This window comes from Pteronotus mesoamericanus, unplaced genomic scaffold, assembly GCF_021234165.1.
Source record: "Pteronotus mesoamericanus isolate MK-2021 breed Mesoamerican mustached bat unplaced genomic scaffold, CSHL_Meso_final contig_98, whole genome shotgun sequence".
NCBI lineage: Eukaryota > Metazoa > Chordata > Mammalia > Chiroptera > Mormoopidae > Pteronotus > Pteronotus mesoamericanus.
The window spans coordinates 1268934-1294983 of record NW_026555295.1 but is presented as its reverse complement, the minus strand read 5'-3'; the positions used below and the strand labels follow the sequence as shown (position 1 = coordinate 1294983).

General features: G+C 55.4%; 1 protein-coding gene across 18 annotated transcripts in view; it reads right to left on the bottom strand.

Moving 5' to 3' along the window:
• The window catches only part of DYSF (dysferlin), a 203963-nt gene that overhangs the window by 76683 nt on the left and 101230 nt on the right, over window positions 1-26050 (bottom strand). For all 18 annotated transcript variants that reach the window (XM_054586835.1, XM_054586841.1, XM_054586839.1 and 15 more), the window contains 9 exons: window positions 25731-25886; window positions 22332-22463; window positions 22079-22245; window positions 21065-21179; window positions 20669-20774; window positions 20257-20399; window positions 18111-18284; window positions 4599-4692; window positions 4040-4117 (listed from right to left, as the gene is read on the bottom strand). In XM_054586835.1, coding sequence (XP_054442810.1) covers window positions 4040-4117; window positions 4599-4692; window positions 18111-18284; window positions 20257-20399; window positions 20669-20774; window positions 21065-21179; window positions 22079-22245; window positions 22332-22463; window positions 25731-25886 — 1165 coding nt within the window. The remainder of the gene's footprint in view (window positions 1-4039; window positions 4118-4598; window positions 4693-18110; window positions 18285-20256; window positions 20400-20668; window positions 20775-21064; window positions 21180-22078; window positions 22246-22331; window positions 22464-25730; window positions 25887-26050) is intronic.

The following is a 26050-nucleotide window of genomic DNA, read 5'->3' as shown; positions in this document are numbered from 1 at the left end:
GCATGTGGTAGGTTAGCACGGCACTAGGAACAGAGAGATGAATGAGACTCAGTCCAGGCTCTTAAGGTCATGACTACCCATTGGACGTGTAACAACAGTTACAATACAAGGTGAGGTGCACCTTAACAGTGGACTGTATAACGTGCTGGGGGTGGGGGTGCCCAGCGTAGCCTGGTGGCACCAAGTCAGTCTTCTCAAAGGCGGTTTCCCACCCCGCGTCTCAGGAATGTGGAGGTTAACATGGCAGACCAAGGAAAAGAGGCTGTCCAGGCACCCAGCACAGACGAGCAAAGGCACCAAAGCGCGCAGACGCTTGGGAAACAGCAAGGTGCGGGTCTGGCTGAGGGGAGGAAAGAGCACCCAGGGCCGTGGGGATAGAGGAGAGGAGAGGAGGGGGCCGTTCACAAGCGATCCTGGATTCATGCTGAGCAGCTTGAACTGGATCCTGTGTAGATCCGTGCTTCCCCAAATGTGCTAATGAGCGCTTAAACAATCCAACAGGCCCCTTTTTCTGCAGTCAGTTCAGAGCCTCTCAATGCCACTGTGCGTTGTAAATCTCTAAGTGTGCAGTGTTTCCCAGTCTCTCTTGCTCAGGAACCCTTTTTAAGTGGAGCATTTCACAAGCCTCCAATGCACTTTGGAAAACAGCCCCTTAAGCTCAACTAGAAAATCCCCCCAACCAGAGCCAGCCTTAATAAGAAACTGTGCTTCAAAGAGGGGGTGGGCCCTGACTGGCGTCCAGACATGCGAAGCCCAGAAGCAAGAAGGCCCCAGCCCCACCCAGGAAAGAGTGTGAATCTGGGAAACACTCAAGCACTGGTCCCCAGAGGGGCAACCTCAGCTGTGGGCAGCCGCCGTTCCTCAGCCCCTGCTCCAGACTGGCCCCACAGCAGCCCCTCAGGACCACCCAGCTGGCACACCTTTGACCTTCCAGGAACCACGAGGCCAACAAAGAGGGCACAGGACCTTCTGTCTTCTCAACAGATACTCCACCCTTGGCATCCGGCCTACTCACCATCTCTCACCCACTTGGTCAGGCTCCCTGAGCCCACGGACCCGCGGGGCTCTCAGAGACAAGTCTCTGGGTCCCTCATGCTAAGGGTCATTCTCTGGAACATTTTGACCCCAAAACAGAGCTATCCAAGGGTTGTCCGTCCTGGTGGCAGTTCTGTAAGCAGAGCTTATGGTTGCTTCAAACCACAGCAATGTTGGTGTCCAGCTGGGGCAGGGGCAAAGCAGAAGGCCCTGGAGAACAATTGGGCAAAGCAGACAGCTTCCTCCCCAGTTCCCTTTGAGAACTATCAGTCTGTCATGAGGAGCAACTTCCAGGAAGTGACACTGCCCATTAGGTATGGCATTGAGGACATGAGATTTCTAAGCCCTCTCAAGCTTTATCCTTTCCACTCAAAGTAAATCCAGTGCCCTGTCCGGATGCTCACCAAACGGTGGCAACCGCAGCCCAGTATCAAAGAGAAGTCATTTGAATTAATCATCGCTCTACATTTCTTATGCCTGATCACTCCACAGGCTACACACCCATAACCACATGCCACACACGTCCCTCCAGTGGCCCAGAGAGTTGCGCTGGACGTACACTCAAACCCCACCCAAGGTGACCTCCTCAGACAGCCTGGACCACAGTATCTCCACAAGTCTCCCTTTCCTGACCGCGTTTCATATTATTCAACAAATGTTTCCTGGGCAATTCATGCATGTTCCCCCAAACCCTTGGCCAGGCAGAAGGCAGCAGACACTGCTGGGTCTCCAGGCAGCCCCGAGGCCTACATACAGGGGACAAGCAGGGAGCACAACCTGGGGCCCCTGCAGCTCACCCCGGAGGGGCAAGGCCCAGAGCACCACGGTCAGGGCTTCCAGAGGAAAGGCCTCTCTGCCCTGTCCCCCGGCAGGCAGGCCGGACCATGAGACGAGCCACAGACTCTGTGCTGGACCCTCCCCTGGCCCCAGACATTCTGGATTCACACATGAGTTTCCTCTGAGAAACGCCAGCCGGTGGCCATACACAGCCTCCGGCCGCCAGCCACCCCAGGGTCAGTTCCAGGGGAGAAATTGCTTTGGTTTAGAGTTTGGGAGTGAAAATAAACACTCTGGGTTTTATAGGTTCACCCGTGTTGGCTGCTGTTTTCCTTGCCAGCAGCTGCTCAATCAGGCCTTTCATTCAGAAGCCAGTGGCCTCTGAGGAAGCCCTGGGCAGTGCCCTCAACGCTCAAGGGATGTTTATTTGGGGGAGGGGGTGGGGCCAGGACGGAAAGTGTGACGTCTCTGTAGGCCAGCACGGGGCTGACGCAGGCCTGCAGTCACTGGAGGTGCACACTGACTCCTAGCGCGGGTTCCTTGGAGGAGTTCCCTCCCTGCAGGGGTGCCCCGGCCTGGCCCACAGAGCACCGGGGCCTTCCACCTGAACCCCACCTCGCCACCGCCCCACACAACCTGGCCACCTGCACCGCCACCTCTCCCGCCCTCCCCAAACGAAGAGGAAACGAAATTGCGAATTAGTCCACGTCTTTTTTCCTCAGGGTACGTTCTAAGTATCAGCCTCCTGGCAGAGGCTCCCAGGGAGTTGCAGCTGCCTGCCCGTGGCCTGCCAATCCTTGCCTGCCGGTTTTGCATATGCTTTGGAGGGGGCACTCTCGGGACCCTGGACCCAAAGCACAGAGAAGAGACCTGGCCACACAGGGCTGGAGAACAGGTCCCTAAGAGGAAGGGAAGGCGGGGAAGCACTGCTGATGGGAAGGAAGAACCAGAGAGGTCCCCACATGCTGGGGAGGGGGCTGGGCTGTAGCTCTGCGCTGCGGAGCCATTCTGTGAACAGAAGATCTTACGCAAGCAGAACTCAGTTCTGTTCAAGCATTTGGAGGGTAATATGTCACCTGTGAGGTATTTTGACTCAAGCAACTGAACTGAGCTATCTGGGCCTCAGTTTCTGCATCTATAAAACAGGGGTGTTAAATACGTACTTCACAGGAGACTTATAAGGGTTACATGAAATAATGTCAGTAAAGTACCAGGGCTCCTAGTGAGCATTTCAGTAAGCATTAGTTCTCGAGATAGCAAACGCTGCAGGTTCAAGGGTAAGACAAGGCCCCTTCCAGGAGGAGCTCACAGTCATAGTGGGAAGCAGATGGCAGAGGCAGGTGGCAATTGACCTATGCAGTGGGTCAGGGCTCTGAGAGAGGTGCTGGTGAAGTGCTGGCCAAGTGCTGAAAAAAGAACAGCCAGCTCGGCTCAGGGAAGAGTCACGGGGCATCCAGGCTGGGTCTTGAAGGATGAATAGGAGTTTGTGGGGTTAAAAATAGGGAGGGAATGCATTCTATGCAGAGAGAACGCCAAGTACAAAGGCAAGATATATGGCAAATGTTGACAAAAGCAGGTAGGGCCAGAGCTATCAGAGAGAGGGGAACCTGGGACAAATGAAACTGGCAAAGTACATGGGGTCAGATCACAAAAGAGTCACCTCACAGGCTGAAGAGTTGAGGATTTATCCATCAATATCTACATTTGAAATCAGGGGAGTGACATGACCAGATCTGTCCAGGGCAGTGCAGAAGGAAGCAGGGAGGTCAGGAGGGAACCAGAGCGCCCAGACGCAAAGAGGCAAAGTCAGTTCTCAGGGCCATCAAGAGTGTTTCAGGAACAAGAACCAATAGGACTAGGTGACTGACTGCTGGATCCCAGCCTGATGGGTAACAGCGTGTGCTGACGTGACACCAGGACCAAGGCAGGACAGGCAGACGAGGCCTGGACTGGGGCGGGGGCCGGGGGGAGACTGTCATAAGAAGTCCTGTTTGGACAGGATGAACTGAGGTGCTTCTGAGGCATCCAGGGCAAGATACCCAAGATGTGCTGGATGTAAGAGGCTCCTAGGAAGTAAAGACCTAGAAGCTTCCCTAACATGAGTGGCCACTGAAGTTGGGGGAACAGGGAAGGGGGCCCCAGTGCCCAGACAAGAGGACTCAGACAGAATTTTGGGAATCCAGCTCTCAGTCCCCGGTCCCTGGCTTTCCTCCCTTCTGCAACCTACCAGAAAAAGAGTCCTTGTCCATCGCAGCCAGGTCCCGGGCCTGGTACATGTAGCAGCGTAGATGGTAACGGTTCCCGTCTGCACCGAGGGAGAAACAGAGACGCCAAGTGAGGGGCCGGAGATGGCGAAGAGCTGAGGCTGAGGGAAAGGGTGCAGTCTGTCCCTAGGAAGGGCAACCGACAGAGGGGCTGAATGACAGAAATGACACATGTCACACTCTGCAGAAGTGAGCCACTCACAGGTCTCAAAGGTAGACACCTGAGCAATGTGTCCTTGGGCCTTGCAAGAGCCGGGGAGAGGGGACAGAGGAAAAGGAGAAGAGAGAGAGGACAAATGAATGATGGGAAAAACCAGAATGCACAAGACCTTGGAAGCCTGATTTGAAGCTTAGAGTTGACACACACATACACACAGTAGAAGACACCGACTCACCAAAAAGCACACAGACTCAGTTTTCCACAGCCTCACATATACACCTGACCACAGCCCGAAACAAACAGAAGCGTAAGATCACACATCCATCCACGTCACCCAATAGACACCTTGAGGCATCACTTACAGTCAAAGATGCAGGAAATCGTGGGTCTGTTCACGCCAAAGCTCAAGGTGGAGACGGACACGGAATCCTCACTCCTGTCATCCACCACGCCGCCCTGGAGACACAGAGCTGGTCACAACAGAGTCTGACCCCAAGCCTGAGGGTGACGTGAAGACGGACCCAGAGAGTCCAGTCCCCAGGTCAGGAGACCTCTAGACAATGCTTCTCGGCTGCATCAGGGAGCTTGATGCAGAGAAGAGAGCTTGGCCGTCAGCCTCTAACTTCACTCTAGGGAAGTTCATCCTCTCCTGCAGTCCACAGAGAAATATTTTTCCCCCCTCATACGGAGACCAGACAAGCCAGAACAGAAGTTTGAGTTGTTCCAGTCCAAGAGATTGGAGTTTGATCGAAGGAAGGGCTTTAAGAGGATCTGCAGAGAAAATCCAGTGGTGATCTGCCCACTGGGATAGTTAAAAAGAGTCAAAGTCTGGAGGACAGTCTAGCGTCTCTGTCCGCCCCTGTGTCTGAAGACAGCGCTGGTGCCAGGGACACACAGGCACTGAGGTGGGTCCCCAGGCCCGGGTTCAGGCCTGTGTAGACTGTGTAGGTCTGCACTCAGGCTCAGACACCAGTCTCTGCATAAAGCTAGACGGACACTCCCCTCCACTTGTCTGCATTAGCACTGGGCTCTAACCACTAGGCCATAAACCACCTCCCCGGGACCTGCTGCCCACCTCTCTGATGCCCTGGTCTCCCCCATTGCCACCCCTGCCACCCCTCATTGCGGTCCTCTACAGTTTGCGGAGCCCGGGGACCCAACAGAGACCAAAGCACGTACAAGAACAGGAAATGCTGCAGTCGCACCCCAGCCCAGCCTCTCAGGCTCGCTTTCTGTGCCATCAGGCCCACCGGCCTGCTCTGGCCAGGGGCCCAGCAGAGGGGCTGGGGAGAGCTGGGCAGCGCTCCCATGCTGTCCGCTCCCTCTGCTGCCACCCACGTTTCTCCACGACCCTCTCCCCTCTCCCCAACCTGCTCCATTCCTCGCCCAGCCCCTATTCCCAATACGCAAGCCCACGTACCCCTGAAAGGAAATCCTGGCCTCTCTTGAATGGCCTTTCCTCCCTCCCAGGCCCACCCAGAATGGACCGGCACCCCTAGCTGCAAGCATTGCCCAGGAATCTCGGCCTTTCCCAGGGGGCCCTGGAGCTACTCAGTCCCCCAGTGCCACTAAATACCAAGTGCGTGGCCGCCTCTGTGCCCCTTCTCTCCAAACCATGTCCACTCTGAGGGCCTCGCCCCAGACCCCTTGTCCAAGAAGCCTCCCTGGATGCTTCTGCCCGCACCCAGAACCAGGACCAGAGTCATTACCCACAGTCCCCACTGGGTTTCCCAGCCCAAATCTTTTGGTGGTTCTCACTACCTGAAGGGTCCTGGTCAGACCCTCAGTGACCTGCCCCATCTTCCCCATATAACTCCCGGGCTCAATTCCCTCAAAACCAGTCCTCAGCTCCAGGCAGGCCTCGCTCCTCAAAGGTGGCCCTGCTCCCATCCCAAGCTCACGGTGTTCCCCAGCCGGAAGTGCCATCTCCGTCCCAGTCCTGCCCCGATCATTCTAGATCAACAAAGAAATGCACCCTAAAGGTAGGCCAGTCTTTCTCCGCTTCCCACCCAAAAGGGGTTCATATAACACACGTACAGGAAAGACATGTTCTCCCCGGGAACTCACCGAGGTTCTGCTGCAACTGGGAGGGCTGTACCTCCTTCCACAGGACACCCCATCTCTGACAGGGAGAGGCATTGGCCCCCCTGCTTTGGCCACAACTTTAACACAAGCTCTAGAACCAGATTACCTGGGTTCCAATTCTGGCCCTGCCATATACTGGCTGTGTGATTTTAGGCAGTTTGCTTAACCTCTCTGAACCAGTCTCTCTATAAATTTGGGATAATTTTACAGTATCTGTCTCAGAATTGCTGTGATTATTAAGGAGATAAATTACATGTTGTTCTTAGTGTACCACTTGGCACATAATAAATGCTCAAGAAATGTTTGCTATTGGTGATTTTACGAGAGAAATGAGGCACAGGCAGGACAGGGAAGAGTAAGTCAAAAACTAGGAACTTAGCAGTTGTGCTCAGGGGTGGTATTCACGTATCCCGTATTTGTTTGAAATTATTCCAGGAGCTAGAAAAGTGGACATTTCAGGAGCCACAGCCCAAGGCACAAATCAAAATCTATCAATTAATCAATCATTAAGTCTCTCAATACACACAAGCAGGATAAGAGGGAGAGGTATCATACTACAGACAGGGAAATCTATTACAGAAAGACCCAAAGGCCACCATGCCTGAATCCTCTCTCCCAGGCAGGCGTGCACCCCAAGCGTCCTGCGCTCCCACAGGAGGGGCGCTTGGTCTGGCTGTGCTGCGCTGGCATGCCGCCAGAGCACGCACCGAGTCCAACCACTCAATGGCTCCCAGTTTTGGGGTCTGTGGGGCCGCGCATAGGGCTGGGCCTGGGGGGCCCAGCAGGCCACCCCAGGTGTGAGGTGCAGGCACGCCAAGGAAAGCAGACCGGGATGCTGGAAATGGCTGGGCCAGCCCCTGGGTGCAACAACGCATAGCACATGCAGCTCAGTGCACTTTGGTGGGGGGTGAGGAAGGTTCAGCTTGGAGCAGGGTAGAAGGCCCAAGACTCTATACCTCAGTCTGGCAACACACGTGTGCCCCCCCCCAAATGTAGGCAGCTGGGTGAGAGCAAGAAGTGAGGCCGCCTCTGCCTCCCACAGCCCCCAGAATTCCCCCCTCCCTCCAGGTGCCTACAGGGACCTCCCTGCTTGCAGATCACTGCCAGTGCACATCCCCACTCACCTCACACCTCCCCTAGCTGCCTCCCGTCGGCACCGCTCCCACCAAAGGCCCTGTCTGGGGCTTTGGCAGCCCTTTCTGGGTCTCTGTCCAAGGGCAGGGCTGCCGCCTGCAATCAGAAAAGGTGTACCCCTCCCTGGGATTTCCACAGAGGCTGGGGCCAGGTAACTCAGGCTAGCTCAGCGCCTGGCCCCCAGCAGGCACTGGCACTGGGAAGGACCACTTTCCAGAGGGAGAAACCTGGGTCTCCTCCAGGAATGGCCCTCGGATTGCCCGGGGTCCTCCATCTGTCTTGCCTCCAGCAGAGAGGCGCACTGCCAATTCCCCCGGCCACCACCCTGCCCTGCCATTCCACAGGTCCCTCTGCCACCCCCACCCCAACCCCTACTCTAATCTGCCACCCAAGTGTGGACCTGTCTCCTCCTCCCTTCCCCCCACCCATAACGGACAGAGACAGAGGGGGCTTGTTGGGAAGAAGCAGGGAGAACCAGGAAGTGGGCTGAGGGACACCCACTAACCAGGGCCCTGAGGCAGCCCTGGTTCCCACCCAGGGCAGAATTCCGCTCTCACAACTGGCCAACGTCTTCACATCCTCTAATCTTCCCAGAGGGCCCTGCGCTCTCCTCGCCTACCCTTCAGGCCCTAGGAAGAGAGAGGAGGCCAGTTCTGCCTCCCAGCCCAGCCACGGCCTCGGAGTCTCCAGGAGTCAGGAACTTGCCTCACAGTATGGGTCAGGGAAGAGGGGCCGGGGCGCCACAGGGAAGCTCAGTTCCTGAAATTCAGGTTCCTCATTATAAAGTGGCAACCATGGCAACAGCCATGGCAAAGGGCTATTAAAAATGCAGGAATTTTCAACCCAGGCACTATGGATATTTTGGGCCAGATAATTATTTGTTGTGGGGGCTATACTGTGCATGGTTGAATGTTTAGCAGCATCCAGGGCCTCTACCCAGTAGATGCTCATAGCATCTCCCCCACCCCTCAGTTGCGACCACCAGAAACATCACCAGACATTGTCAGGTGTCCCCTGTGAGATGGGATGGAAAATAGAAATTTCCCCCTGTTGAGAACCACTGGTGAAAATTAAATAAAATGCACCCACTGTCCTTGGCCGGTCCCTGGCACCAAGTAAATGGTGCTAATGGTGTCAGTTTAACGCTTTCATCTCTCCAACCTCATGTTAAACAATACCTTCCTTCTTTATTGTCTGCCCTTCAGCTTTCTGTAAATTTGTGGTCCATCACCTTCCCTCTTCCACAGGACCTTTGCATGGGCTGTCCTCTCCAGCTGGGACGTCCTCCCCAATGAGCTAACCTGATTCCTTCAGCTCAGTAATCACTGAGGCCTGGACATCTCCTTGACTGCCTAGCCTGCATCAGCGTCCCCTACCCAGCCTCCCCTAGCTTCTCTCCTGTGTGCATTTCTCCATGTGTGCAGGCAAGACATGCACACTCCCTTATCCCATGCACCCAGCCGAGCATCTGGCACTGAGTAAGTATCCATTGAAGATTCATCACATCAGTCACCAGCATTCCCCGCCCTAAGCCAGTAGCGCAACACTCAGGCCTCAGGTCCCAGGGGAAAGGACAGGAAAGTGTGCATCAGGCAGCACCCACCCACCCTCAGCAGGCTCAGGGTCTGACACCAGTACAGCAAGGACAAGTGATGTGGACTCGCTGCACCCCAGGGTAGGGCCATCTGTGGGGTGAAATGGGGTGGGGTGGTTCCCCCCGGAGTTTAGGGGAAAGGCTTGGCTAGAGGGGCAAGCCAGGGAGGGGAGAGCACAGCCAAGAGAGAGAGGGTTGGCTTCCTTCTGTTCTCACTGGGAGCCCTGGGCAGAGCCAGGCTGCAGGCGTGGCTGATGCTCTGGTTTCCACCCACCCAACCTTCACCCCCAGTCCACACTCTTCCTCAGCCCCAGGGCCAGGCCCAGGGCATCGGGTTTCCCGCAGCCGCATTCCTGCCTCTATAGCTCATGTCAGTGAGACTCCCAGGCTGGGGCTGGCAGCCACGCGGTCTGCGGCCACGCACTCTGTCTTGGGGCTAGCTGTGTAAGGGATCCTGCCGCTCGCCCAGGGGACTGGGTGGCCTCCAACTGCCGCTGCCCGGCTGGCAGCCATGGCTCCCTGGGGGAGCCTGAGCTTAGTTAGGAGTGTGAGGAATTCCTTCCCTCCCAGATGCCATGGGCCCCAGAGCCTGTGGCCGAGCCCACCTTAGTCTGCTGATAGCTCTGCCCCAGGACCTTAGTGTGGCTGCTGCACAGGGAAGAGGAGGGACAGTTGTAGGGAAATAAGCAGTTTATGAAGGGGATTCCTCAACTGGCCTAACGTGGGCCCAAGACCAGCACAAGACCACTGGCGTGTCTGAGATCCCTTCTACACCACAGGTTGTCCGTCCCGCAAACACACACCGCCTCCCTCTGATGATGGCATATTGCCTCGCCCAGGGTCTAGGGGTCAGGTTCAGGATCCATAGAGCAGAGGCAGGAGGGGGACAGAAGGGGCAAGAACAGAGGTGGGTGCAGCAAAAGGGAATAGGCTGAGCAGTGAGGTTCCCCATGGCTGAGCAGACAAGGGACGGAGCCACAGCAACCGCACCCAAGGTGGTCAGGAAGGAAAGAACTGAGCCTCAGAGGTATCCTGGGGGCCCAGCGGCCACTCCCTCCCCCCAGCACGGTCAAGCAGGTGAGTATGGGGGTCAGCTGCCCTCCTCGCTTTACAGGGAGAACTCAGTTCCTATGCGTGATCAGCCCAAAGTACACAGGTGACAGAGCTGTTGGGAAAGGGGCTACTATTGAAGGGCCCCCATTTCTTTTCCTATGTAAACAGGTTCGGGGACCCCCACCTCCCAGCTCACCCCCGGAGCAGCAGGTGCTGGAGCCGACTCACATGGCTCATGGGAACAGATCATTAAATTTTCAGCCACTCTGCAAGGTGGTTGTTCAACACAAGCATTTGCAAAAATTAAATCATATACATTAGTAACTATGGAAATTAAAATTCAAAAAACAAAGGCGGTAAATAACTCATCGCTTCCTAATTACTTTACTACCTTTTACTGTCATCCTGCCCCTGAGGTTATGTCCAGCATACCTGTGGGGTGTACAGTACCATGCACTACTGCCCCTCTCCCCCCATCTCCGCGTTCAGTGATGACATATTGCGAGCACAGAATAGGCCGTGGCAGAGGTATTTACACCATGGAAATCAGCAAATGCTACAACTCAGGGCTGAGTTTGTTGACTGGATCTTTTTCCAGAGAACCCGTTGTTAAACACGGACCCACACAGCCTTAGGGCGCCCTGCCAGGATTCCTCCTTCGCTACAGTCCTTGTTGGGACACCCAAAGAACAAGGCGGCTGTGCGGCGCAGCCTGCTCCATACTGCACGGCCCCATCATCCGCAAGATTTTTCACGGTATGCATGGGAGAAAACAGCTGGAATAATTATTACTTGTCTTCTATGCACCTCAGTTTGCTTAACAGTAAAATGGGAGCAAGAATAAAACCCATCTCTTAGGATTACTGGAAGGTTAAATGAGACAATGCAGGAACAGGGAAGAGGGCAATGCTTGACCCATAGTATGGGCTCTAGACCAGCTGGCCAATTTTGTCCTTAAAGGGACAGAGAGTAACCACTTGGGCCTTTCGAAGTCCCTGTGGTCTCCTCTGCAGCCACAGACAGCACACACGCAGGAGCACGGCTGTGTCAGTAAAGTCCCGTTTACACGATCGGGCCCAGGGCCAGATTTGGCCTGCAGGCCCTGGTTTGCTGACCCCTGCTCTAGAAGGGGAGATCATTTTTGTTATGTTCTTATCACCCCCATCTGATAAGTGAGAAAACTATGACCCAGAATGGTTCAAGTCCTCCATAGGGTGGCACAGCTAGTGAGCTAGCAGGGCCAGGGGCCTCAGCACCCCCTCAGGGCTCTCTCCAGCTCCTGCTCCCTCACAGAACTGAGCACGTGGGCAGGGCTCGGGGCAGGGCTCGGGACAGGGCACAGTGCCAAGTCAGGGCCTTGGGGAGCCCAGGGTCCACCATCACTGCCCCAGCTGCCCAGGCCTCAGCTTCTAGGGAAACCCCACACAGGCCAGCAGGCCAGGCCGGAGGAAGAGAACCCTTTTAAAGAGGGAACTCGGGAACTCACAGACCTCCCTTCCTACTTGGGGCTGATTGCAACCTTAAGTGGAATAGCAGCTGAGGGTGCAACCCCATTTAATTTACAGCTGGAGCCAAAGCTTGGAAGCAGCTGCTAAACTCCTTGCAAAACTCCCGGCCGCCCCTGGGGAGGAGGAGTGGAATCAGGAAACCTGGAGAATCCACGATGCCACGTGTGGGCTGGCGCGAGTGTCTGTGTCCCTCTAGGGTTTCCACGACTTCGCATGTGGAGGTTGCAGAGAATGCTCTAGTAGGTTTTATCCCATGACAGAGTGCCTCGGTAATTAGGATAACTATGTCCCAGTTTTCCAGGAATGGCCCCAGCTACTTTCCAGCATGGCTACTAATAGCGTCCCAGACCAGGTGATGAATTATAAGATCACTCTACAAATGGTGGATTCAGACCCTCATGCACATACAGTGACATGGGAGCCCCCAGCACAGCCACTCACCTATGACACGCACAAGCATTCATATGCAGGTACTTTGTCCCAGCTACACAGACACAGAGCTAGGTCTGTCAGAGATCAGTATCCAAACCCTGAGCTAGGCGGACCTAGGGGGCACACATTTAGAGGAATTACCCAAATGTTTTTCTATGTCGGGGAGCAGGAGGGGCAGGGATGCCCCTCCTTGAGAGGGCAGCCAGCCCTCAGGCTGCCCTGCTAGCACAATGCCAAGTATAGAACAGGTGCTCAATTAGCATATTTAAGAAACAGAATCCAGGGACACCCGGAGCCACTTCCCAATAGGAGCAGATCCTGCTGTGGGCCCTGGTTACTTAACGGAGCAAAGTCCCCTCTCACCTCCCTGGCGCTGCCCTTGCTCACAGTGCCGCTCTGGGAGCCATACCTAGGTGCCCTGCACACAGCAGGGCTCCATCCAGGTCCAGAGATGGCCCCGCCCCTCCCCACTCACATCTCTCCTCCTTTTCAGCCAGTTCAAGTCTCAAATTACTCCTTTTTGGCACCAGCCTTTCCCTGACCCCCCTCCCAGGACTTCTGGTTCCCGGCTGCCCCTCCCTGTCCCCTGGCTGGGGCTTGGAATGCCTCTCTCTATAGGTCCTCTCCACTGCAAGTCAAGACTCCGCCTCTGCCAACCAACCCGGGGCTTCCTGGGTGGGGGCCTTGGTTACCAGCTCCCCTCCAGCTGCCCGGCTGCTTCGGGGAGGCCAAGCTACCTGGCTACAAGATCAGACGGTGATGCCCATGGCCTAGAGCTCTAGCCAGGTGCCCAGGGCCCTCCCTAGGACCCTACTCAAGGCCATTATGCCCGAATAAGAGTGGGAAGATCCCAGGGAGAAAGGGCAGAAGAGCCGCTGTTCTGGCCTCGGTCTAGAACTGACTCATGCTGGCCGCTGGGCAAACCCCTTCTCAGGTCTCAGTTTCTTCTGGGGTAACATTACGGGCTCAGAGTTTTTCTAGAGCAGCATCATCCAACATACTTTCTGCAATAATGGAACTATCCCTCAGCTGCACTGTCCAGTGCAGTAGCCAGGTGTGGCTACTGAGCACTGGAAATGTGGCTGTTATGACCAGGGAACTGAATTTTCTTGTTTTAATTACTTTAAATGTAAGTCTAAAGAGCCACATACAGTGAGTGACTGCCATATTGGACAGTGTCATACCGAACCTCAGTCTCCCCAACTATAAAATGGGCATCGTAATAGAATCCAGCCTTCTGGGGTCACTGTAAGACTAGAATGAGACAATGCATACAAAAGTCTCAACCTGGTCTTTGGTGCATGGTAAAATGGATTTTAGTGTCTTTCTATCCTCTGTGGGATCCTGGATTCCCTTTAGAATCAAAAAAAACCATGAACCTTCCGCCAGGATTTCCCATCACACACACACATATGCTCATTGCACAAACACATCACACGTACACACACATCATACACATTGCACACACCTGCACACATGTATCGCACGCACATGCACACAACGCACATGTCGTGTGCGCACACATCACACGTGTGTTTACACATCAGACACGCATGCACACGCGTATCGCATGCACACCCACAACTTTGCATCTAATTTCAAGAGGCTCCAGCAGCTCCAAAGCCAGGTGGAGAGCGCCTTTCGAACATGAAAGTTTCTTCCAGTTCTAAACACTCCAAGGATATGAGAACAAATTGCTGAGTCTCCATCTCCTTCCCTCCCTGCCCAGGATCAGGCATCTCAGAAAACCCTTCCTGACACTCAGGGCCAAGCTCCGAGACAGGGCTCTGGAAAAATCCTTGTGCGTGGAGGGCAGGCGCAGGGCAAGGGCGACAGGACGGATTCTGTGAGCTCATCCCAGCAGCCGTCACCAGAGTTCCCAGAGAGGCCGGTGGCGTCAGGAGGGGGTGACTGGGTGGGAGCCCGCGGTGGCGGCAGCAAGGGGTGTGGGGCAAGGAGAGAGAGGCTGGATGGAACGCGCTATAATAGCAGCTTTGTGCTCCGCTTCCCAGCTCCCTGGGAACGCCAGGGAGATTATGAAACCCGGTGTCTTTGGGAATGCCAGGATATTAGCTGGAAAAAGAATAATACGAAAATAAAATAATGCTCACGATGGAGACAGCAGACGATTAGCAGACGGAGCCAGGGCCTCCTGCTCTGTGGAGGGAGCCAGGCTTGGCCCCAGCAGAAGGTTTCAGGGAAAGGCTGCCGTGCTAATGAGCAGACAGAGCCTGCCTTCCAGCGAGACGTCTTCAGGAGGAGAGCTGGCAAGTGAGGCCCAGCTTGCTGGTGAACACGTGGGCCAGGGGAGAGTGGTGGTAGGCGAGGGGGCGCCACAGGCCTGCTCCTTGGGCCCGGACACCCAGAAATGTCAGATTACCAGGAAGGCCACCTGGCCACCACCTGCCGTCCTTCCCTGGACTCCTTCAAGCTCTGCCTCCCATGTCCTCCTCCAAAAAGCCTCCCTTACTAGACACCATCACTCTGGAATGACTCTTACTCTGCACCCCTGCACTTCAAAGAAGCAAATTCTACTGGGTTTATTTACATTCCCATATGAATGTCTCTCTTCCTAATCAGACAGGCATTCCCCATGGGCCAGGCCTCCACTATCGGATCTGGGGATCATTAGAAGTAAAGAACACTTTTCTCCCACCAAGGAGCAGGGAGAACATGTCATCTTTCCCTGCCTCCCTCTCTAGGACCCTGGCCACACACCTTCAGCCAAGAATGGACATACCCTCCCTAAGGCATCCAGGGCGGGGAGGGGCGGGGGAGGTGAGGGGCAATGTGACCTCTTCCCTCATCTCCATGATGCACTATGCACTTTGCATCCTCAATACCCAAAGGTGGTCCTTAGAGCAGCAGCATCGCATCACCCAGAAGCTTGTGAGAGATGGGGACTCTCGGGCCCCACCCACACACTGAATCGAGAGTGTGCATTTTAAACAAGTTCGCCAGCTGGCTCCTGTGTCCCTTAGGGCTGAGAAGCACTTCTTTAATGAGTCATGTCCTTAATCCTTACAACACCTCTAGGATGCAGTGACTTTCATAACAAGGTAAGAGAGTCATTAAAGGGATAAAGGACCCGCCCCCGGCTAAGAAGCAGAATTGGAACCAAGACTTTACCACTCACAAGCCTCACCAGAACCATCACACTCCCACCAAGTAAATCCGCAGGCATCGCTGGCCAGTGGACAAAGACCAGTGCCCGGGACAGGAGCTGGGTCCTGGCACCCAGGACACCCAACCATCGGCCTACCTGACGTGCAGGGGTGGACTTCTGCCCTGAGCCTTGCTGGGCATCAGTACATCCCAGGAGGAAGAACATTAGGCTCAGGGATGGGAGCCCAGGCTGGCCTTGGTCCTGGCAGAAAGCATATAAAGACCACCACGAAGGAGAGTGTGTGTGTGTGTAGCCATGTGTGTGTGAGCATGTACATGTGTTTGTTTGGGTGTGTGTTGGTGCCAGTGGAGGTTCAATTCACTTGAGTACAGAGCGGTCAGACAGTTCCTGTCAAATGGGCCTATGGCCCTGGCCAAATGTCGGTCACACCTAAAGACTATCCAAAACTTGGTGGTCCTCCAACTACAGGCTGTGAATGCAGCCCCTCCATCCACTGTCTGCTCCTGGTTCTCTAAGTCAGCAAAGTTCCCCAGACTCCGTCGGCTTCACTGCGTCAGTTGCTTCCATATATCACAGGCGAGTCACATAGGTTTTGCAATCCATCACCTTCTCAGTGCTGCTGACTTGACATTTGATTTCAATGCTCCCTCACAACATTTTTTTCCCACAGAAATAATAAACAGATCGGTTTCTTTGTTTCTAGGAAATGCTCTGCTTCGTTCTCCCAGCCACCAAGCCACGAGGGCTTGGCTGTGGGTCCCCCAGCCTTGCTCGCCTTCTTCCCCCAGACCCTGGCCAGCCCCAGAGCCCTTCCATACTTCCACCCGTGCGCCTTCAAGCGCCCCTGGCCTGGGCACTCTCTCCTCGTGGCCCATCACCGCACAGCTGCTTGGCCCCTGGGCCCCCTGGCCTGTCTGCCCTGGGTCACCTGGCCGGCAGCCGCCACATCCGTCTTTCTCACACAGCAGCTCACCGTGCGTCAGACTTGCCAGGGCCAACCACGAACTCACCGCTGCCCCATGGCCTGTCGATGGCAGTCGCCCCGTTGTCCACCCAGTGGAGACTCCGAGGCCCATTTGACCCTTCCCTCCCCAAGCCCTGCCACTCCACTTCCTTCCACCCTGATCCCACAGCCCCCAGCCCAGATGGTCCCCTTGGCCTGGGTCTCTAATCAAAACTCCTGATGGTCCCCTGATGGGGGGCTCTTCCTCCCAACCACCCTCCATGGCTACTTGATTAATGGCTCTGAAGGCCAGCTCTGACCAGAGCATTCCACTCAACGGCCCACGCTGGCCCCGTACTGCTCACTGAACAGGACCGGGGGTCATCTGCTGAAGCTCTTTTCCCCTCCTCAACCCTGTGGTGCAACCAGGAGCGTGGCCCAGGATGGCCAATCAGAACATTCTGTTCCTCATCCACATTCCAGGGGCCAGTCAGCCACACACAAGACTGTTACTGGTGCTACTAGAAAAGCAGTATTGCCCCCTCCTCACAGTCTCCACTGTGAGGACCACAGAGGATGCAGGGTCACTGAGCTGTTTTATCCAGCAGGGCTTTCCTGGCTGTCAGGAAGATGCCAGCCTTTGTCACAGGCGCCATCTTTGCTACCACGTGGAGGGAGCCAATGTGAGAACAAGACCAGACAGGAGGCCAAGCAGGAACACGGAGGGCTGGGACACTGTGTGAACCCGCTTCCCACCGAGCCTAATGCCTCGCTCCCCTCTCAGGCTTTTCCCAGCTATCTAAGCGCTGAACCCCTCCTCTCTCTTTAGGCATTTGAGTTGATTTTCCACCTGATGGAAACAAGTCCTCCTCCTTAGGACTTGCCCAGCCTCCTCAGCCTCCTGCCCAGCATCCTCAGCCTCCTCAGCCTCCTCAGACCTGGCCCTGACTCAGGTGTGCCGACCCCTCAGCTGGAGCCACACGGCCATGGCTGGGCCCTTTCTGACAAGACCAAGGGAGTCACAGAACACCAGCCTCAGCCTCCCAGCCAAGCTGCCCCACAAATGGGCACCCAGCCTCAGCCCAGGGCTAAGACCCACAGCTTCTCACCCCAACCAAATACTCATGCACGCACACAGGCACATGCACACATGCTCACGCGCAGCTGTCTGCACATGGATACACTCAGACTCCATCAGCCAGCACAGCTGGTAGGACCTGCTCTCAGGGCCACAACCCCAGGCACCCCCGGGGGGTGGGCAGCTGTGGCTGGATTTCACAGGGGGTGTCTCACCTGGGCATCTCACTCTTCCTCCAGGCACCCCCAGACCAACAGAGCAGGGGACAGACCACCATATCTTAGCCCCAACTCTGACTGTCCAGGTAGGATCTGCTCATCTGTTTGCGGGAACACATCACACAGACCCCGGATAACCTTGAGCCGCCCCCAGTTCCACTGGTCCCAGAAAGCGCACACTGGGGCAGGACAGCTGGCCTGGGGCTCGGTTTTGGAGGCACATCTCTCCCAAAATTCCTGGGGATTCCTGTGCAACGGCCTCTGTCCCTGAGGGACTCCTGTCCAACCAAGGTCATTCAGGGGTCACTGGACCTCCCTGGCTACTCCATGGGCCAGGCCAAAGCCTCCCTGGCCCTTCCATGCCAGCCGGCCTCTTCAAGAAGAACTGGGTTCCTTGGCTCTAATCACAAGCCAGCCCATCAGAGGGCAGAGACCCTCTCCCCCGACTCCCCTCCCATCTTGACTATGCAAAGCAGCAGCAGATCTTCTGGTGCTGAAGCTGATTTGTTGGAGGAGAACACTGAGACTAGTGTCCATTGTCTCCACAGGCAACCCCAGAGGAACTGAAGCCACAATACCTGGTCAACATTCCATCCAAAGTTCTATCCTGGGGCCCCTGCCTCCTCTGCCTCAGCCCTGAACAGCCCTGGGAACCCCAGCCGCACCCCACCCGACCCAGGCCCAGTGGGCACAGGGACATACCAGGGCCCCCTCAAGGGCAAACACAGCTGCAGCTCCTGTCTTCTCCAGCGGCTCCATGCGGCGGCGCCAGCGGCGGCGTCGGAAGGCATCTGTCTTGCGGTGCTCCAGGTGAAACTTCCAGCCAAAGAGCGAGGCATACTCCCAGCCCTCACCCTCTGCCTCCGCCTGCCTGTGCTGCGAGGGGAGAACAGGGCAGACTCAGAGGCCACTGGCGGGTTTGCAGGGAGCCCTGGGCTCAGCTCCAGCGGCGCCCTTCCTGCCCACCACAATTCCCCACCCACTAGACACCAGCACCCTCCAGATGGGAAAACCCGGGGGAGCTGCCTGTGGGGGGCGTGGCACTCTGAGCAGCTTCTGCAGAGACAGGAGCTCTGGGTCAGAGCATCAGGAGGGAAGATACTCCCCAGGCTGTGGGGAGAGCTGAGGAGCCAGGAAGGGAAGGCCAATGAAGTGGTGATGCCTGGGCTTTGGGTTTGTTTGTTTGTTTGTATTTTCGGTAGATTTTATGAATCCAAGGTTTTCTTGTCATTTCCTTTTTCTTCTTCACATCCCAGCTTATAAAAATGGAAGTGGGCCTGCAATTCAGAGGCAAAATGAAGATCTCATTTCCCAGCCCCAGCGTTTTCACCGAGGCGGGGCCTAGGTGAGCCGTAGAGGAACCTCCAGCTCTTCTTCCGAGGGGACCCTTTACCGAGCCCGGAGAGAGCCCTGGGGACCCCTTCTTCTCCAGCTCCCAAGAAAGAGTGACCTGGGACTGTCCTCAGGCACTGCCTCAGGTCCGGGCCATGAGCTCGGCGACCATTGCCAGTCCTAGAGGCCAGCTCCGTCCATGTCTGGGAGGAACACTGCCTGGTAAAGCTTCACCTCTGTCCCCAGCATCCCCTTCATGGAGAGTGAAGTCTGTCTCTCTCATGGCACCAGGAACAGCTTGTTGCCCCAGAGCCTTGCCTTTCCCTGGGCCTAGCGACATGTAACTCTAGAGTCTCTGTGCCCAAAGAGAGGAAAGGACATGGGTCCTGCCAAAGGCTGCTCCTGAACTGGGGAAGGCCTGGTTCAGGGCCCGGGGGAGGCGGTCCCTGAGGCTGTGGATCATGGGCATCTGTGAGACCGTGGGAGCAGGTGCGTGCACTGCATGTGCTCACGTGCTCACTCTGCGTCTTCCTGTGCCCCGTGGGTATCTGTGCACAGCTGTGGGCATGTCTGTGTGTGCATGTCCTCGGGTGAACGCCGACGAAGCCCACCCCGGGCCCCTTCATCAGCCAACGCACTCATGCAGTGCACTCATCCCCAGCTGCCAGTAAAGTCCGCAGCTACCAGCTCCAGTGGCCCCTTTCTCCAGGAAGTGCCCATGTGGAAGGATGCAGGCTTTGTGGGGTGGATTCGTGCCCCAGGGTATATGCCCCAGCCCACCCCCAGCAGTCCCCTGCCAACAACCGATGACTAAGAGGTGCAAACTCCAGCCCCTTTGACTCCAGGTGAGGCTGATTCCATGGTGCTCCAGGGCAAGCCCTCCCCAGGCCACGGCTCAGGCCGAAGCTGACTTTGTCTGAGACCACATCCTTGCTCCTGGCACTCCTGAGAGCGCTGCTTCAGTAAACCACAGGCAGCAAGTCTCTGTCTCAGACTTGGCCTCTAGGACACCCAGCCACTGACATAGTCTAGGTATGTCTTTGCACCTTCCAGGTCTGTGTGTGAACGCCCAGTGTGACCCTCTTGCATAGCTGGGAGCATCTGGATGTGATCTGTCTGTGGGCATCTGTGCATATGCTGGGTGTGGTCTGTGTGAGTGCTGGGTGTGAGCTGTGTGTGTGCGGGGTGTAGGCTGTGTGTGTGCTGAGTATGAGCTGTATGCATCTCTGTATGTGTTGGGTATGCTCTGTGTGAGAGCTGGATGTGATATTACATGCGTTAGGTGTGATATGTGTGTGTGCTGGGTGTGACATGTGTGCTACTTGTGATCTGTGTATATCAGTATTTGTGCTGGGTGTGATATGTGTGTGTGCTGGATGTGATCTCAAGTGAGCTCATGTGCCTTGTACATGTTCTGTGTATACCTGTGTGGGTCTATGCACACAGGTGTGCACCTGTTCCCAGCTTGCTTTCCCGCACCAGGACCTCATGCCGACCAACTACCCACTGGGCTCACCCTCTTCAGCGCCTCCATCTGGCTGAGGTCCCTCCTGCGTAGGCGGACCCAGCGCCGCCGACGATGTGTGTAGTACATCTTCTCAGCAGGGACCCAGTGCCTCGGCTTCCGATCCGGGGGGATGGTGATACTGTACTCCCAGCCTGGGGGAGGGGCACCCATCACTCAGCGCCCAGGCACTCCCCATCTCTGCAGAGGGTATCTCTTCATTTGGGGCCTGCTCAGACTCCCAAGCAGCGAATGACTCCGGGCCTGTAGCTTGAAGTGAGGGCTAACCCAGGAAGTCCCGCAGATGAACTAGCCCAGTGAAGGCCAGTGCACCAGGCCAAGGGGCCCTGCACTCAGCCATCCTCACCAGCACACCTCGTGAGCTCACCAGGGTGGGGATCACCAGGCTCCATGTGCCACCCACCTTGCTCATCTACGGCCCGATTGAGGTCCGTGGACCACTCTTCATCTTCCCACTTCCAGCCCAGTGGGCACTCGATGTCATCCTTGGGAAGCACCTTCTCCCCATTCTGGGCAACACAGGACAGGGAAGCGTGAGAAGAAACAGACATGATCAGGGAGGCTGAAAAGATGCAACTTGGCAACATACACTCTCAAAGTTTCAGGTGTGATTCAGGGTCAGTGTTCTACCCAAGCTGGACTTCACACTGTCCCTCTAGTAACCAGAGCAGAGAGGCTGGGGACATGGGAGCAAGAGAGAAAGTGTCCCACCCTTCTTTGAGTCACAGGTCTCTCCTGGGCCCAAATTTACAGGACTCCAAGAAAGCAGAGCCCCCCTGCCCCGGGAGCACGCCCTTACCACATCTGTGTAGTTGTCACTCATGTAGATCCACTGGCCTCCGGGGAGCCGCGTCTGGTTCTCAAACACCTCCTCCACGAAGCTCAGGTGGCCCGCATCAGTGTCGTGGAGGAGGCTGTGGGCAGGGGACAGTCAGTGCCTCTCCTATCAGAAGCCCCCATCTGGGCCAACCTTCCTGTATCAGCCTCACCCCAAGCCACAATAAGACAGATAGAGGGGAGAGAGCAAGGAGGGGTCAGGGGTCAGGGTCAAGGGGAGACAGAGGGGAGACCAGGGGAGACCTAGAGACACTCACAGACAGAAGAATACATCACCACCCAAGATAAATAAGGAAAAGGGAAGACCAAGTGAGGACACCTAAGCCTGGGGTAGTTGAAGCTCAATAGACTATTGTAGAAATGAAAAGAGTTATCAAGCTATATACTAATGATTGAGTACTTGACTATAATATAAATTATACTTCAACTTTTTATTTTTTTTACTTTATTTTTTTTATTGTATGTTTCCTATATTTCAATTTTTTTAAATGTAGTTGTCGAATGTCAACCAAGCTGGAAAAAATAAGAGAAAGAGACAGAGATATCAATGAGATGGAGGAGGACGATGTTGTCCTGAGAAACGCTGAGAAGGAAAGGACCCAGGGCATGAAAGGCGTTAACATGTGGAGGAGGCAGTGGGCTTTCAGTGGGAGGAGAAGGCTGCGACCAACAGAAGCAAAGTCAGATGCAAAGTCTAATGGAGGCCAACTTTGGTTTCATAATAAAGAACCCTCTGACTGTTAAGGCCCTTCCAGAAAGGAATGCTGCCTAGTTAGCCCCCAGCTCTGAATGAGTTCAGGTGGCGGTCCCTAAGACCAGGGTGGGGGTAGTGGGAATAGGCAGAGGGATGAATTAGAGCCGAGGCGTCCCTAAGGGTTGGGGCAGAAAAAAAGGGCTGGGGCGGATAAAAAGGACTGGGGCGGAAAAAAAGGACTGGGGCAGATGGGTCTCTAGGCCCTCCCTGCCCACGACTCACGTCTTCTCTGGACACACGAACCAATCTCCAGCCCAGGCCCAGCCGGCCGAGGGGCGGAAGCTGTCCTTGGGGAGCTTGATCTTGCCCGTGACATCAGAAAACTTGGGGTAGGTAAGGCCCGTTGTGCCCCAGTTCCCGACCAGGGCCAGCTTGGTCTGGTTCTCATACTGGAAAGCAAGCAGTAGAGAAGTTAGTGGGGCCCAGTAGCAGCTGGGGGGGTGAGGGAGCACGGGGTGGGTTGGCAGGCACTCACGGTTTCAGCAAAGACGGAAAGCTTGCCCTCAGCAAACCGGTTGAACTCCTTTTCATCCACAGAGAGCCCGAACCAGAGCTTCACACGTATTTGCACTGGCATCCGGGCTCTGGGCACGCTCTCCATTGGATACTAGGTGCCAAAGAAGGACAGAAACCCACAGTCCCCTTCAGCATGCCTCAATGTGAGGGGGCCTCCAGGCATGAGCATACGAGCCTGAAACCCCATCTCGTGTGTACCCTGTTGAAGGCCTTCACCAGAATCTCATGGAAGAGGCGTGTGTGATCCAGATGCCTTCTCCCCACCTATCGAGGTTCCTTCCCATCAAAGGAGAAGGCTGCATCATCCCCCCCATGTGCCCTCTGGAGGGACCAGGATCCCCCCACTGTCTCCTCTCCCCCCACATCTTCCTTTCTGTTCTCTTCTAGAAAGCATTGTCCAATGGACCGTTCTGCTGCATTGTTAGTGATTTATACCTACAGGGTCCAATAGGGTAGCCACTAGCCCCAGGTGACAACTAACCACTTAAAATGTAGCTGGTGTGACTGAAGAACTAAATTTTTAGTTTTATTTAATTTTGATTAATTTACATTTAAATAGTCACACATGGCTACCCTATTGGACAATGTAGTTATAGAACATGTCTCTGAAGGAGATACAATGGTCCAGGCCTGAAAGGTGAAGAGGTTAAAGTCTCCCCCTTCATTTTCAGTTGGGCTTTTTGTTTGTTTGTTTTTTGTTTGGATGTTGGTGTATCATCTGATACCCCTACCCTTTTCAAGTGTTTATCAGCATGTTAACCGCTATGCACTGGTCTTCAGATGCTTTTTAGCCTGAAACTTTCAGAAGCTCTGCCAAAATGGAATAACCACAACAACCCAACATAGAAAATGTATTCTCAACTACTTCTCCATTTGATTGAAATCAAGGGTCAGATATGGCCTAGAGCAGAAGTTCCTCACTCTTGGAAAAGAACGGTGTGCCTTAGAGGAAGCAACATATTAAGTGCCTCGGTGTCGTGCGCATGAGCTTGAAGGAGTATCCCCTCTGAGAGAGGGGGCAGAATAAGACAAGAAGGTAGTTTGACAAGCTGAGAAAAGAGAGGCCGAGGTAAGGGGTTTCCACTGAGAGGGGAGGCCCGGATACCTGGAGAGAGAGCCCCGGCCAGGCAACAAGATCAGGAAGGGGTGTCAGGCCAAGACAATGACCCTGTCACCCCTCACTCAGCCTCTCTGCTTTTGAATCACGCTTGGAGAAGCCTGGAGGAGCCCCTGACCCCAAGTGTCACCCCTCCCGGAACCCTCCCCATGGCTGTTCTCTTCAGCTGTCCTCTTCCCTGGGGTGGTTAGCAGCCTTTTCCCCTCCAAACCACCGGCCCCAGAGAGATGGCAGGAATGCCTGACCCCCCTTCCCCCTCTGCCCCCAGTCTCTCCCCTGCCCTCCCCCAGACGGGGCCAGCCTGCCGGACCCAAAATAGCAACAGCAAATAAAGAAATGTCTAGTTTGGGGCTCCTCTCCCTCTCTGCTGGTGCTCATTTTTTCCAACTTTGGTTTAAGTTAAGAAACACCAATGTTTTCTTGGTCTCTGCTTGCTGCCAACATTTTTGTAGAACTTGCTCAGGAGCTACTGGCGGGGCTCATAAACTCAGTGGGGAAGACTTCGAGAAACAATTCTATATCTTTTTTTCTTTTTTTTCTTTCCTTTTTTTTTTTTTTTTTTTTTTTTTTTTGCTTGGAATCAGGGAAATTTTTCAGTTTGCATTTCCCCAAAGCTGCACAGGGCCGAGAGGTCAGAGCCTGGAGCTCATCCCACTGGAGCACGTCCACCAGGCGCTCTCCCGCTGCCCCACCTCCACTTTAGCCAGACAGCCTTCCCTGGGGAACCCCGCTCAGATGTGGCAGCTCTGTGACTTCCTGTCCCTTCTGTTCTACCAGGCAAGGAACTGGCTTAGGACAGAGAAAAGCCGGCTGCTGAAGGTTAAGTGTGCAAGGGGAACGCGCCCTCAGTGGCGTGTGAACAAGGAGGAGGGGCATGACACACCCCACCCTCTTTCTAGGCAAAATGGGCCTCTCATCTGAAATGTCAGTTACTCCACCTGCAGACAGCTGCTCACCCCTGGCTGCGGGTTGGCCTCCGGTCACCCCAGGGAGCAAGGGGGCTCCCAAGGAAAAGGGAAGAAGAGGAGAGAGAAACTAACATTCATTGGTCACCTAGTGCCAGCAAGACCCCATGACCTGTGTAACTTAATTCAATTCTCCAAGTGTAAGAAGTAAGCAGCTGACCTTCATTTTACAGGCGAGAAGACAGCCAGCAGTTCAGAGAGCCGAGGCAATCGGCTTAGGGGCACCCAGGATTCCAGCCAGCCCTGTAACCTGCCCAGTCACACTGTACCGTGAAGCCTGTCCTCTCTACCCAGCCCAGGCAGTGGCAAGAATGACCAGCAGACACATGAATGGGTTGGCCAACAGGGGTCTGAGGCTGAGGTTAGTCAACAATGAGTCTTAGAAGAGGTGAAAGTTAGTCCTGGGTAGATGGGAGGGGAGACACAGGGAGGGCAAAGATTAAAGCCAGGCGATTTACCATGCCAGCAGGACGACTTGGAGTCAGTCAACAGTCAGTGGAAAGGGGTTCAGTCTGCTTCCCAAAGCCCCTCCTCCTCTAGCAGGACAGCCTCAATGACAGCTATCCAAACAGGGGCCCTCCATGTGAACCAGGGCAGCCACGGCACAGGGAGGGACTTCCCCTAATTGCGTCCTGACCTCCAGGCCACAGTACGCTAACCCAAGCAGCCTTGGCTCTATGTCCCCACATTAATCTAGAGAGAGAACAGAGGATTCCCAGGTACCCACTTACTTCCCTGTCACCCTACCCCAAGGCTACTCAGACCCCTGAGAGGAGATGGCGCAAGGACAGGTGTTTAGAGGAGGGGAACCAGAAGAAAAGGTGGGGGCAGGGTGAGACGGGGTCGGGGGAGGACACTTGCTCCCAGCTCCCAGCTCCCAGACACCAGCCTTCCCAGGGGGAAGAACTTGAATTCAAGTGAGGCCCCAGCTGCAGTGCAAGGCTCCTGGGCGGGGTGCGTGGGCAGGTCTGTGCCAGGGCTCTTAGAGGCTGAGGGTGGGGCTGAGGGCTGAGGGCCCCAAAGGCGGGCCAGCTGGGATGCAAGCATAGCCTCAGGGGTCAGCCCCTGCAGCTCCCACCTGCTCGCTTTCTAGACCAGGTCTGTGGGATCTGGGGAACTTTGTGAGAAAGAGGAGAAGGGAAGTAGTTTTACCTAAAGCCCTCTGCCCTTGGAAAGGACTCTGAGGCAGATAGAGGCCTGGAGGGGTAACAGAAGGGGAGGGGGACAGGCCTTGGGTGCAGAAAATACGATCATGACTTGAGGAAAAAGAACCCACTTTCAGAAAGATCGTCTGCAGCTTCCCGCAGTTCTTGCCGCAGTAGTTGGCGCCCCGCCGGGAGAAGAGGATCTCATGGGCGGGCACCCGCTGGTATGCCACTCGCTTGTCTCCCTGCAGCATCCAGATCATGATGTCGGGCAGACTGTTCTGGGGCTGGAAAGGAGGTGGCAGTCAGGGTGGGGAAAGTGACAGGCCTGGCCCCCACCCCACAGCCCACCATGAGCTGACTGCCCTGGCTCAGGGCCCACACAGGTCCTTCCCCCTGGCTTCCACCCGTCAGCTGCCCACCCCTGGCCATCCCCTTGACCTCCCAGGTT